The 13,822-nt window shown below is 42.2% G+C and overlaps 1 protein-coding gene across 4 annotated transcripts in view; it reads left to right on the forward strand.

The window, feature by feature from the left end:
• The window catches only part of TRPC6 (transient receptor potential cation channel subfamily C member 6), a 77,088-nt gene extending 63,927 nt beyond the window's left edge, over positions 1 to 13,161 (forward strand). For 3 of the 4 annotated variants that reach the window (XM_075061720.1, XM_075061717.1, XM_075061719.1), the window contains 3 exons: positions 3,871 to 3,954; positions 7,131 to 7,206; positions 11,236 to 13,161. In XM_075061720.1, coding sequence (XP_074917821.1) covers positions 3,871 to 3,954; positions 7,131 to 7,206; positions 11,236 to 11,387 — 312 coding nt within the window. In that variant the 3' untranslated portion in view covers positions 11,388 to 13,161. The remainder of the gene's footprint in view (positions 1 to 3,870; positions 3,955 to 7,130; positions 7,207 to 11,235) is intronic. The other variant, XM_075061716.1, reaches the window with a different exon arrangement.
• Positions 13,162 to 13,822: the final 661 nt, after the last annotated feature.

Below are 13,822 nucleotides of genomic sequence, written 5' to 3' on the forward strand. Positions count from 1 at the left end.
AGGGCAGTGGAGCGTATACTGCTTTCTTCACCGCAGCCAGCAATCGCGTTTCTGCCGTAGCAGCATCAGTACACAGTAGAGGTGACATTTACAGTTACTCAAGGGAATTATTTATTTCACTTTGTTTACCGCTCTGGAGGGCGGAAAAAATGTAACGAAGCTGTTCGAGTGCACACGCAAGACACCGTGTTATTTACGCTGCAGACAATTGGGCGCGGCAGTCCAAAAATGCAAATAGTTTTCAGAGACAGTGTGCGAGACTGGTAGCTGTTAGTTCCCATTACCCCTCCCTCCCTCCATGCACCATTCCGTTTGAGTTACTGGTTCCCGTTACGTTGTCACGCACCGCTTTGTCGTATCCGTAGTTTATTTTTCAACGCTTTGGCATTTCCTGTTCTTTAACGGAGCTCTGATCAAACTGATTTGTTCACCATTAGCGATCAGAACTAGTTTCTCCCGGTAGGTTCAATGCAGAGTACTTTTGCTATTGGAACTGCATCGCCACCGTGGTGAATCCTCGAGCCTCGACACGTGAAAGCAGGAAATGTCACATGTAAAGCTCTTGGGATTTCCTCTGTTTACCGGCACTCCGCATCGAGTTCGGATTGCGGACCAGAGCGCGTCATGTGGCACTGTCCTGCTAGAATAATAGGCAAGCTGTAATAGAGATCCAGTGTATCCAGAGAAGCACAGGTTGCTTCGGTTCAGTATTTCACAGGGTTGCCCCTGCAAGAAGCGCACCCATTGCTTTCCTCCTCCCTCAACTTTCCTGGGCTAACGCGTGGCAGTGCCCCTCCCCCATTTGTGTCATGAAGTTGTAAGGAATACAAGAATAAGAAACAGAGAGACTCAGTAGTGAGAATACATATGAGGTTTCGAGGGGAGGAGTTGGAGGCAGCGTCCTGAGCTATATAGTCCAGGCAGGATGGACTCATATTTAGACACCATAAGGGAGGAATTGACACATTGCAAGCGCAGTCCATCCCAGAATGTGATTGCAAAAATTTTCAGCCCCAGTTCAAGATTAGCTGGTTATTAGCCGTTCTGTCCTATCTACTGCTAGCAATGTTGCTCCTCATGTTGGACAATTTAGGCGGTTTCTCTAGATGGTAGCAGTCTGCGCACCATCTCTACTACAGAGAGAGAGGGAGGATGGAGAGGGCCGGTATGTTCTTCAGTGCTGTATGCGTCCGTATCTACCAGCAGCATTTCAGTGACACAGTAGCTGGTGAGTGTGATAGAAAGTAGTCAAGAATGATTTCTTGTCCCTTTTTTTCACCGTTTGTTGGGGGGGAAAGAACTGAGGGAGCTGTTCCTAGACCACGGCGACACTGTGTTTGAATCCTACAGACTTTGGAGCTCAGCCAAGATGGAAATAATTTTCGAGACTGCTGTGGACTGTGGGTAAGCTGAGTCACCTTCAGTACCCCCTTCCCTCCCTTCATGAGCGTTCCATTTGAATCTCTGGCTTCCGTTACGCTTGTCACGCAGCGGCGTGTCATTTTTCCTTGCAGTTTTTTAATTCAAACGCTGTGGCATTTCGTGGTTTTGTTAACGGAGCTGGAAACAACATATGTGTCTCCCCATACAGCGATTCAGACCTGTATCTCCTGTACGGTTCCATGCTGGAGCTCTTTTTGGATTTTGAGACTGCATCGCCAGCCGTCTGATCAGAGCTCCAGAGCTTCCTGCGACAGCAGGGAATGTAATCAAAAGTTCGCGGGGGCTTTTCCTGTTTTACCTGCCCTCATGCATCGGAGTTCAGATTGCTGGTCCAGTGAGCGGTCACATGCAGCACTCTGGGATTGCCGCACCGGGGAAGGCCAATAACGTCATTTCCGTTCCACACGAACCCTATCGAGTTATCACTATCGATTTGCGCTTTACTCCTTCGTTTAGGAGAGTTCCGAAATCGATTTTAAGAGACGTTAACTCGATATTAATGACGACGTCGTGTGAACGGATACAGCGTTAAATCGGTATATCGGCCATTAAACCGATTTAAAGTCGCAGTGTAGACCTGGCCTAAGACATTGGTGAAAGTGAGGGGAGGAACATGTTCCCAGTGTAACCCAAGAGAACCAAATTTTTCACTCTCTTACACCTGGTGTAACCTTCACACCTGTACAAAGTGGCTGCAAAGCAGAAGCTAGTGGCATATAAGGCCTGACATCAGTGCAGTTCCACAAATATAAAACTGGTATTTAAGAGGAGAATCAGGCTCTTGAACTCTATTACATACCTAACCTGAATGAGGGTGTACAGTTTCCCAGAGCTTAAGAAAATCTATTCTCAATTCTCCTTGGTGTTCCTTTTTGTTGAGATTGGGTGTCTTTTGAGGGGCTTTGCTCGTTTGGTTTGTTACCTACTCATTGGGACCTTGGTTCAGAAAAACACTTTGACCATATCCACTAAGGGACTTTGGTGCCTAAACTCCAGATTTTAGGTGCTACTACGGTCCACCAGACCCTTGCTTATCTGCTGTCTAGCCCTGTAGGCCGTTAAACTCACTTGGTGCCTAAATTTCTGCTGTAAAAGTCCCATAGCCACTTATGTTTCTGCTGTTGGGCATGGCTCTGGGTGCCTATCTTACACCTAAGCTCAAGCGTGATCGTTGAACCAGGTAAATGTAACTGTTGCCCTGCCTACCTTGTCTGTGGTGCCCAATCTGGCAGGTGTGCACTGAGAATGCTTAACTCCATACAAAACAGCCAGGCTCCTTTATAACCTTTAGCCCAGTGGTTAGTGTACTCACCTGGAATGGGGAAGCCCTAGTTCAATTTCCCTCCTCCCCCATTTGATGAGCAGACAGGATTTGAACAGGGTTTCCTTACCTTCCAGTTGAGTGCCCTAATCATTCTCACTCTTTCATGGACTGAATTAATTTTAATTACTTTAATACAAAGTGGAACAGCTTCAAGAAGAGAGATCAAGAGAGTCCAGTGGTTAAGACACAGTGGGGACTTAAAGTGGGGTGTCCCATATAGTGGGTGAATACCCTAACCACTGGGTTAAAGGGAGGTCCTCCTTCTCCTCTCCCACCTTTTCCCAGGGATTTTGTGTAGAGTTAACCAGGTGTGTAAGGAGAGAGGTTCCAAGCTGTGGTTCCCAAGCAGAAATAGGCACCTAACTCCAAATCAAACATCAGGAATGGTAACATACAACAGCCAGTAGGAGAACACTTCAATCTCCCTGGACACTCAGTAACAGATTTAAAAGTAGCCATTCTTCAACAAAAAAAACTTCAAAAACAGACTTCAAGGAGAAACTGCAGAGCTACAATTCATTTGCAAACTTAACACCATGAATGTGGACTTGAATAGGGAATGGGAGTGGCTGGCTCACTACAAAAGCAATTTTCCCTCTTTTGGTATTGATACCTCCTTATCAATTATTGGAAGTGGACCACATCCACCCTGACTGAACTGGCCTTGTCAACACTGAGTCTCTACTTTCAGGGTAACTCCCTTCTTTTCATGTGAAAGTAAAGCCAGAAGAGGGGTTTTTTACCCAGGAAAGCTTATGCCCAAATAAATCTGTTAGTCTTTAAGGTGCCACTGGATTCCTCGTTGTTTTTACATTCAGTTGAAGCATGCACTTAAGTGCTTTTCTAAATAGAGTCATTTTCCTGAAGTGGGGAATGGAAGAGTTAAAGTGAACTGGTGTGGTGAAATGCTGTCTCCATTGAACATAGCGGGAGGGTTGTCATTGTCATCAGTAGAGCCAGGATTTCACTCCTGAAATTTAACCCTTATCCCTACCATTAAGTCTAAAAGTTAATGTTCTGCTGCAGAATGCTTGTACATAAGAAAGTATAACCAAATAATCCTTACATTTATTGCTGATACTGATCAAATGTTTTTATTTCAGCTTGGACAAAGTAAGCAATCAAGTATAAGAAGTGCAGATGATCTCCATTTAGATAGTTTAAGTAATCCTCCACGACAGTACCAGGTAAAAGGCAGTTTAATACAACTTGCATTGGAAAAGGAGTAAGTCTCATCAGATTAAAGATTTGAAGACAAATTATGATATTAGTTATAGTGTGAATCCAAAGTATTCAAAGCATTAGCTGTGTGATTATGGTAGAATGCTTCCTAATGCTAAATTTCTGAGTAGAATATTGTAAAAGGTTAAAATGAAGAACACTTTTAGTCAAAGGGAAAGACTGACATCTCAAGTATCAGAGGGGTAGCTGTGTTAGACTGGATCTGTAAAAGCGGTGAAGAGTTCTATGGCACCTTATAGACTAACAAACGTATTGGAGCATGAACTTTCGTGGGTGAATACCCACTTCATCAGATGTATGTGGCAGCCACTACATGCATCTGATGAAGTGGGTATTCACCCACGAAACCTCGTGCTCCAATGCGTCTCTATATGGTGCCACAGAACTCTTTGCCACTGACATCTCAGTTACGCAGTGCAAATCAGAAGCAACTCTTCTTTTCAGAAAAAATTCCAGTTCAAAAGCTAATGCAAATTACCTTTCTGTATTATATTTCCTCTTTCTTATCCCTCAAGAATTACAAATCATGGTAAGCTTGGTTTCTGCAGTTCCGTATTATTATAGTACATTGTATGTATTCTTTGCTTCTCATGGGGCCCCACTCTGCCTTTGAGAGAGCACAGTGGGGAGGGAGCAGGTAAGGAGTCTTAGCCAGAAGCTTCAGAAATCACATAAGCTCCATAAATCACTGCAGCTCCTGCACGTGGAGAAGCACAGAGACAACTTCCTTCATATAGTGCCACAAAGGGGTGGGAAAGGGACATACAGAACTGGCTGGCCAGGGGAGCAGAGATCTGGCTACACTGCACACTTCTTTTGGCAACATTTTGAGTACATACCTGCATAGCCCCCCTAACACAGGTATAAATAGCAGTGTAGCTGGTGAGGCCTGCCTTAGCTGAGTAAAGACATTTCTGAAAGGTGTGGGTGTATATGCAAGTATGCTCTCTACTCATGCAAGCTGTGCCGCTCTGTCTATACTGCTGTTTTAGAAGTGTAGTGTCCCGCTGCTTTCTGCTGAGAGAGTCTTTTCCTGTGGCGGAGAAATGCTCCAGCAATGGAGAAAGGGGCTGGCAGTGGAGAGGCAGCAGGGAAAGGATTGGGCATGTCGCTGCTATGGTACCTTTCCATGAGGTGGGGAAAGGCTCCAGCAGAGAGGAAAGGCTCAGCCTTTCTCAGCTGCCTTCCCCCTGCCAGAGCCTTTCACTGACATGTGTAACTCTACATAGCTAAACACCAGTCCACTCGGAGTGGGCACAGCTTACTTTTCACTGTAGCACGTAGCTGCACATTCCACTACACGATGACGCCAGTGGTATGTGATGTAGACGTAGCCTAGGCATAGCTACGTCCCACAAAAGGGTCTAGTAGCAAGTATGAAGATTGACTACTCAGGATCTCTTTCATCTCCGAGACAGGAAGCCTGCTGCTGCTCTCCTTGGAGCAGTGTGGCACCACCCCGACTGTATATTGTATCTAATGATACAATCTAGCCCAGAATGTCTTGGCTTTTGGCATGGTCAATCAAGTTATGATGGGCTGATAGCTATTATGATGAAGAAGTTACTCCATTAGGCTGCGTGGCTTTGTATTTGTAATTTTTTTGGAATATTAAAATATATCATAGTGTCATTTACACTGAAAAAGTGATTATGTAATGATGCCACTGATCCAATCATCTGTGGGCAGGGGTGGCTTCAGGCACCAGCACACCAAGCATGTGCTTGGGGCGGCAAGCCACGGGGGGACCAGCGGACGCTCTGCAGGCAAGCCACCGAAGGCAGCCTGCCTGCCATGCTTGGGGCGGCAAAATGCCTAGAGCTGCCCCTGTCTGTGGGGATTGAATCCGGGCTTCTGGATTTAGAACATAAGTCTCTACTTCCTGAGCTAAAACACCAGGTGTGTTGAGGCAACAGCAGATTCATAAACCAGTATACATGGTCTAGCTAGTAGAGGTAGACAAAAGTCATACTGGATTAGCATGGGGAACAGTTACACCATGTTAAATGTTAGAACCCAGTGCTTCAGGGAATTTTCTCAGTCTTGAGTTTAGAAGCATAAATAATTTAGTGTAATGTAAAATTATACTCAAACAATAGATTTATTGGTGTCAACTATGCCCACATATCTACACCACCGACACCATCACAGGACCTAACCAGATCAGCCACACCATCACCGGTTAATTCACCTGCACGTCCACCAATGTAATACACGCCATCATATGCCAGCAATGCCTCTCTGCTATGTACATCAGCCAAACTGCACAGTCTTTACGGAAAAGGATAAATGGACACAAATCAGATATTAGGAATGGCAATATACAAAAACCTGTAGGAGAACACTTCAACCTCCCTGGCCACACAATAGCAGATCTTAAGGTGGCCATCCTGCAGCAAAAAAACTTCAGGACCAGACTTCAAAGAGAAACTGCTGAGCTTCAGTTCATCTGCAAATTTGACACCATCAGCTCAGGATTAAACAAAGCACTGTGAATGGCTTGCCACTACAAAAGCGTTTCTCCTCTCTTGGTTTCTACCACACCTCAGCTGTAAAGCAGGCCTCATTTCCCTGATTGAACTAACCTCGTTACCTCTAGCATGCCTCTTGCTTGCATATATATACCTGCCCCTGGAAATTTCCACTACATGCATCCAATGAAGTGGGTATTCACCCATGAAAGCTCATGCTCCAATACGTCTGTTAGTCTATAAGGTGCCATAGGACTCTTTGCTGCTTTTAATAATTAGCACTGATTAAGGGTCAGGTCCTCAGCTGGTGTAAATCAAACCCATAGAGTCTGGTTTTGCCGCATCATTTTTTAATTGCAAATAAAATTTAATAATTAGTAAGATATGTCCACTTTTGTCATCTTGCATATATACATACACTGGAAAATTAATTTTCAGATCAACAGTCTAGATGAAAGCAGAGACTGTCATGTTTCTTTTATACATAATAGGCCTTTAATCCTGGCAAATGCCACGGACTGGAGGAGTTAAATGCAACACTAGATATATAGCAGCAAAATGTTGACTGAGCACATGCCTTAGAATTTCAGAGTCAATGCAAGCAAATCCAGCTTTGAAAATTCTAACTCTTTTCTCTTTCCTCACCCTAGAAGATAATGAAGCGTCTCATTAAAAGATATGTACTGAAAGCTCAGACAGACAAGGAGAGTGATGAAGTCAATGAAGGTGAGTGTAGCATATTGATCACAGTTTCAAAGTTAATCATGAATCAAAAGAAGCAACTCAAAAAAGATTGTTAACTTGTTGGAAGAGTATTTCCCAAACTTTTTGGGACAATCACATCTCAAAGTCCTTGGATATATGGCAAAACAAAAATATATTAGAACTAACAGTAAATTATTACCTAATAAAAAAGTATAATGTTAATGTTAGAGACTGAAGTTAAGAAAAAGATATGTTTCTTGGATCTCTGCTTCCCATGCCAGAGATTGGCTTCCTGGCTATAACATAGACATGGTAATATCTTTTATTGGACCAACTTCTGTTGGTAAAAGGGACATGCTTGTGAGCTTCTCAGAGCTCTCTCTCATGTCTAGAAAAGGTAACCAGAATCTGTAAGCTTACTACAAGGTGAGACAGATTAAGTATAAGGGGTTCACATATGTTGTAGGAGACTACTTAAAAAGAAGTGGACAATTGAAGGTTAGAAGGCAGGAGGATGAGTTACAAATTCTTGTAATGAGCTATAAAACTAGATTCTCTGTTACATCCATGGATTTTGATATCCAACAGAGTTATGAATTTAAGTTTCCAGGCTTGTCTTTTGAAAGTGTTGTGTAAGTTTCCTTTGAGATGAGGATTGAGAAGTCAGCTATTGAGTGATTGTTTTGTGAACAGTGTTCAACCATGGGTGACAGAGTATTTTTGTCTTTTATCATTTTTTTCTGTGTTAGTTCATTTGAGAGCATAGTGATTGTTTTTTTTACTCACATAGTTGTTTTGGGGGGCATTTGATGCACTGAATGAGCTAAATGACATGTTGTGATGGGTATGTGTTGGGCCCATGGATCTTGAAAGTTGTGTTGTGGGCATTATTGGTCATCATAGCAGTGGTTATATGTCTGCAGGTTTGGCATCTTTTGTTGTGGCAGGATCTGGTGCCATTTCAAGTTGTGTGTCCTGGTGTGTGGGGAGTTTGCTTCTGATGATGAGCTTGGCAAAGTTGAGGGGTTGTTTGAAGGCCAGAAGAGGGGGTTCATGAAAGATTTCTTTCAAGGCTGGGTCTCAATAAAATATGGGTTGTAATTGTATTATGATGCCCCATTTGGATCTAGTGTGCGATGACAAGTCGGGGTGACAACTTGGGGTGTGTTGTCAGTGTTTTGGGGGGAGTTGTATTAAAGCAGGTTGTTCTGGGTTATTTGGGTGGCCAGTTCCATTACATGATCTGTTTCTCTTGTGGAGTGTCCTTATTTAGTGAAGGTAGTATGTGATTAAGTGTTAACCCAGACTTTCTCTTCTGAGCAAATTCTGTGGTATCTGAATGTCTGACCATAGATAACAGATTTCTTGATGTGTCTATAGTGGTTGCTGGATCTGGGGGTAAGTGTTTTGCACCATGGGTTTTTTGTGCATAGTCATTTGTAGTGTTCCGTTGTTGAATCTGATTGTGACGTCTAGTATGTTGATGCTGGCATGGGAGTGTTCAAAAGTATTCAATGGATGGGTAGTGAAGTTGTGGTGGAAATCTATAAGGGAGTTTAGGTTATCTGTCCAGAAGATGAAAATATTATCAATTTATCTCAGGTATATCATTGGTTTTGTGGTGCATATTTTCCAGAAATTCTCCATCAAGGTGGTCCATGAAGAAGCTGGTGTATTGGGGCACCATCCTAGTACCTAGCACAGTTTTTAAAAATATTTGTTGTTAAATGTAAAGTTGTCATCAGTGATGATGAAATGGATGAGTTTGATGATGGGTTTGGCTGGATTTCTGAGCATTGTTCATTATCTTGTAGGTATTTGAGGCAGGCAGTGATGCCTTCACTGTGAGGGATATTGGTGTATAGGGAGGTGACATCCATGGTAGCAAAGATGGTGTTCTGGCGGAGGTGATTAATGCTGTGGAGTTTCAGGAGGGTGTCGGTAGTATCATGGAGGAAATTGGCCCACTATGTGATGCATGGTTTGAGGATAGTTTCTATAAGCCCTGATATTGCTTCAGTAAGAGTGCCATTGCCCACAGTGGAAACAATGATGGCTATAACATGTCAAGTGTGTTGCCACTTCTACTAGTAGTTACACATTCCCCATATCTAGGAATTTTTAAAAATTCTCATGGAGCACCATTATTTTAATTCAGAGATTGTCACGGGGCCATTTCCCCTTGCATTCTTCATGGTGTGGGTCATGTGTACACTTGTGGCAATGACAGCAATCTCTTACGTGAAAAAATAATACTGGGAAAGTGTTTAACAGAGTTTAGCTTCTTTTAATGTGATTTAATATATCCAGCCAGCTCTCTACATATACTAGCAAGTGTGTTCTGCAGACCACCACACAGAAGAGCTGCCATCCCTTTCTCATACTTTGCCATAGATATACACTGGCTCTGCCTTTCTTTGTGGAATGTTGCCCCTGCATGCCTGGTACTCTGGCCAATTGCATATCTGGCTTATTTGCTCAATAAACCCTGCTCTGTTTCCGTTTCTTTCTGACTCTATCTTCTGCCTTCCAGACAGGCAGCTGGAAAGTTAAAGTAGAGCTGTGCCTCTGTACTGAAGTGCTTTCCCTGTGGTTCAGCAGGTGATGCTGATTAAGGCTATGGCTACACTACATTTTAAATCAACATAAGTTATAGCACTCAGGGGTGTGAATAAGCCCTCCGCAGCCCCCCGAGCGACATAACTTATGTCGACTTGCGTGCCGGTGTGGACAGCATTATGTTGGCAGGTGAGCTTCTCCTGCTGACATAGCTACTGCCACTCTCAGGGGCTGGAACAAGTAAGCTGAGAGGACAGCTCTCTCCCGTCAGCTTAGAGAGGCTACACGAGAGAGCTTACAGCAGCACAGCTGCACTGGTTCAACTGCGCCACTGTAAGCTCTCTCATGTAGCCACAGCCATAGTGAAGTGCAGATGTTCAGCAGTATTCTAGCTCTTCGAGTGCCTGTGCCTGTTTGCTAATGATCAAAACCATGGAAGTAAATATTAATTTGTCACCAGTTCAGGTGAATCCCAGAGGAGAGGCGGAAAAGGCTGGTTATCACTGTGTCTTTTGGGGACCTACATTGCGACCCTTGTAGGCTTGTTACCCACAGTTTCTGAACTACTGAAATATTAATAGAATTCCACTGTATTATTTTAGTTCTGAACCAGGCTTGTCAGTCTTTAAGCAGAAAACACTTATCTTATAATAAATGGTGTTCATTTTCTTATTTGCCAGCCTGGTTCGAAACTGCTCTTAAACAAGCCTGTTTTCTGATAAGATGACACTGGTAGATTATTCACGAACATGCCTTTATTGGATTTGTTTCAGTAGCATTAAATCAGGCATGTTACATCAACAGTTGTGTGCTTTATTTGATGTGTCTCCTTTAAGAAAAAATATTTATTCCAAATTGAATTAAAATCTGAAGACTGGGCCACCCTTTCCAGCAGTCGTACAATCCTTCCCAAGGAATTGCCTCTGGAGATAGAAAAACTTCATAGGCTTTCCTCGTGGAGGTGCCCTCAATCATTCTGTGGGTTTGCTGCTGCCCACAAATTGAGCAGAATCAAGGGAATGTGTGGAAGGAAATGGGCTTCAGATGCCTCTGTGATCCCTGAGACTGCTCCCTGGCAGCTGGCTCTGGCATTCCTAGCACCAATCCACCATGCTCCTTGGCCACTGCTACCTTCAGAGCCTTCACTGAAGAGTGATTCCTCTACATGGAGGGCAGGGTTCATATACATGGAGCAGACTCTCTTTTGGGGGTTATGGTGTGCCCCCTACAACTCCCTTACTTCTCATCCCAGACACCCTTACTCCCAGTCATGTCTCCTCATGTGGATCCTGACCCCAAAGAGAGCCCCCTCTAAAGACTCAGGAAGAGGCACAGGGCCTTGGAGGCAGCAATATTAGACACCTACCTTTCCGGTTGGGCAGAGGAAATCCATGCACAGGATGGTCTGGCACTAAGTTACAGTTATTATTATAACCTTGGTTACACTCTCTTTTTCTTTTGCTTCATAATTTTTAATCTGATCTCTCCTAGGTGAACTGAAGGAAATTAAACAGGATATCTCAAGTCTTCGTTATGAACTTCTTGAGGAAAAATCTCAGAACACAGAAGACCTGGCAGAACTCATTAGAAAACTTGGGGAGAAACTTTTGATTGAGTCCAGAGCTGAAGAAAGGAGGAGCTAACCTAAACATTTAAATAACGAACCAAAAATTCAACAATCCACTTCAAGCCATATTTATCCTCCCTTAATTTTTCAAACTAAGTTCACATTTTTAGAACAGATCAAGAAATGAAATTATTCCAGTTCTTTAATGAAAAACTGCAGTTGGCTAACCCCTTACATCTGTGATTGACAAAAAATGTCATTTGAGAAAAGATATTTATTTATTTTACCCCCTTCCAGAGAAAAAATAATCTTAGATAACTCAATGTGCAATTTCCTTCTTTCCAAATGTATCAGCTAAGGCTTCAGTAGACCACGTATTAATGATTAAACCTGTTGGCTCTGTAAATCTAAATTCCTCATATCTTAACCTCTTATATTTTCTATAGCTTTTCTATATTCCTTTCCTAAATATACATGAGTATAATTGAATGAAATGGAAGAGAAGAAGGCATATAAGGCCTGGTCCAAAACCACCCCAATCAAAATCCATTTATTTGTCAAAAGAAAATGTTCCCAAATGGGGGGGAAGCCTTTCTACTCAATTTGCAAATAAAATTCAAAGCCATGGAAGTAAGTTATTTTGAACATGTTTCCTTGTGGATGTTTGTCATGACATCCTGTGAGCTGCCTCCTTACCACTCATCCCACTATGTTTTCAAGAAACTAATCCTGAGCTATCCTTCCAGGAAGCTGCATTCCAGTGGGAGTTACTGCACTGAGAAAAGAACACCTTTCACAAAGTTTTATTGAAAAGCTATTGTTGAGATCTGAAGCAAAGCCCCCAATCCAAATCTGCCTGAACCTTGGAGAAGTTCTGATCCGTCTCCAGCTTCTGAGCTTCCCCAATTTCTATAATGTCTTGAACCACACCAGCAGCTCTGAATACTCCCAAATTTTAGAGGAGTTTGCATCTGGATCATTTTGTTGGTTGACATTTCCATCTAGGAAGGACCAAACCAAACTCTAGATGCTAACCTCTCTGAGTTCTTGGAAGCTTTTGCATCTGTATATGAACATCTTCAAAGTTTAAATAATTTGTTTAAGTAACGGGGTTTTATCTGGGCCCGTTTCTAGTAAAAAGAAAATCAGTTTGACAGTAATAGCTTTTGAATAAACTTTGTGGAGCATTTTTTTTTTTTTTGTAGAAAGTATCCGAATCTAAACATCTCCATCTCTTCCTTTTATACAGGAGGTTTAAAAAAAAGTCATTGCCCAGGAAATTTGTTACAGATTATGGTTTTTAGTGTCTGTTTGAGTGAGCTGAAAGATAATTTTGTTGGTCAAATCATTATTATTTTGGAAGGGGGATAAACTATAAGTATATGGTGGAGGTGGGGGTTCTGTCTTTTCTGGAGTGTAATCTAAGTTGTTATTAAGGTCAGCATTCCTAGAGTATATCCACTTTGATCCATAAAAGTTCTATGATTCTGTGAAACTTCTTAGCCTTACCAGCTCAGCTAATAATGGAGAGTGTGGGACAAACTATGTACTGCAGGTCTCAGACTCAATGAACTCAGGGTTTAGAAACTTTCAAGGGCCTCTCTCAGGGAGGAGAAGGAAAAAGAGTTTTTCAGAGGTGCCAGAACAGTGTCATTATAATTATGCATGAAACCGCAATGGCTAAGGGTGGGGAAAACTATGGCACCCACAGTGGCCACCCTTAACCTTAATCACTTGTCTTAGATAATTAAAAACCATGATCTCTTTATCTGCTGTATTCCCTATTGTGAGGATAGGGATTACTGCAAACACTGAGATGCCCTTATCTCTTTATCTCAGGCCAGCGAACCTAAAGGAGTTTTTGACTCCCATTGGAAGTCAATGGGAGTTAGACAATTTGATGCCCTTTCTAAGTCCCAGCTCATATAGTTAGGCCAAAATTAGACTTTGATTTTGTATGTCCAACTCAAAAAACTTTGGGCCTGATTTTCAGAGATTTTAGTGCTTCCCACTCCAGTGGGAGCTCAAAGTGCTCAGCTCCTCTGAAATCAGACCTAATTTGTCCAGAGCAGGTCTCCCAAAATTAGCAAACTCTTTTGAAAATTTGGCTGCTAGAATCTTTAGATAACAATTGCAACAGAATTATCCTTTCAATATTAGAAACTTCTTGATGATGTTCATTCTGATTTACAATTTGGATCCATAACATATAATGTTAAATCATGGTTAAACCTTGAAACTGCATAAACCTAATATGAGGAAAATATTTAGTAAATAGATAACAAGGAAAAAAAAAAAAGGTACTATTGAAGTGAATATTTTTATTGCAGAGGTTAAATGAATGCTGTAAATCTGTTTAAGCCCACATTTTGACTTTCCTTAAAACTGAAGGACCGTAATGTACATACTGTATTTCATGAAGATATCCATATGGATTTTTTTTATTCAATGAAGATATTTTTATGTGGTTATTACAAATGGAAGAACTTGTTAAATATATCGAAGCAGTCC

Source organism: Chelonoidis abingdonii, chromosome 1 (assembly GCF_003597395.2).
Source record: "Chelonoidis abingdonii isolate Lonesome George chromosome 1, CheloAbing_2.0, whole genome shotgun sequence".
Lineage (NCBI taxonomy): Eukaryota > Metazoa > Chordata > Testudines > Testudinidae > Chelonoidis > Chelonoidis abingdonii.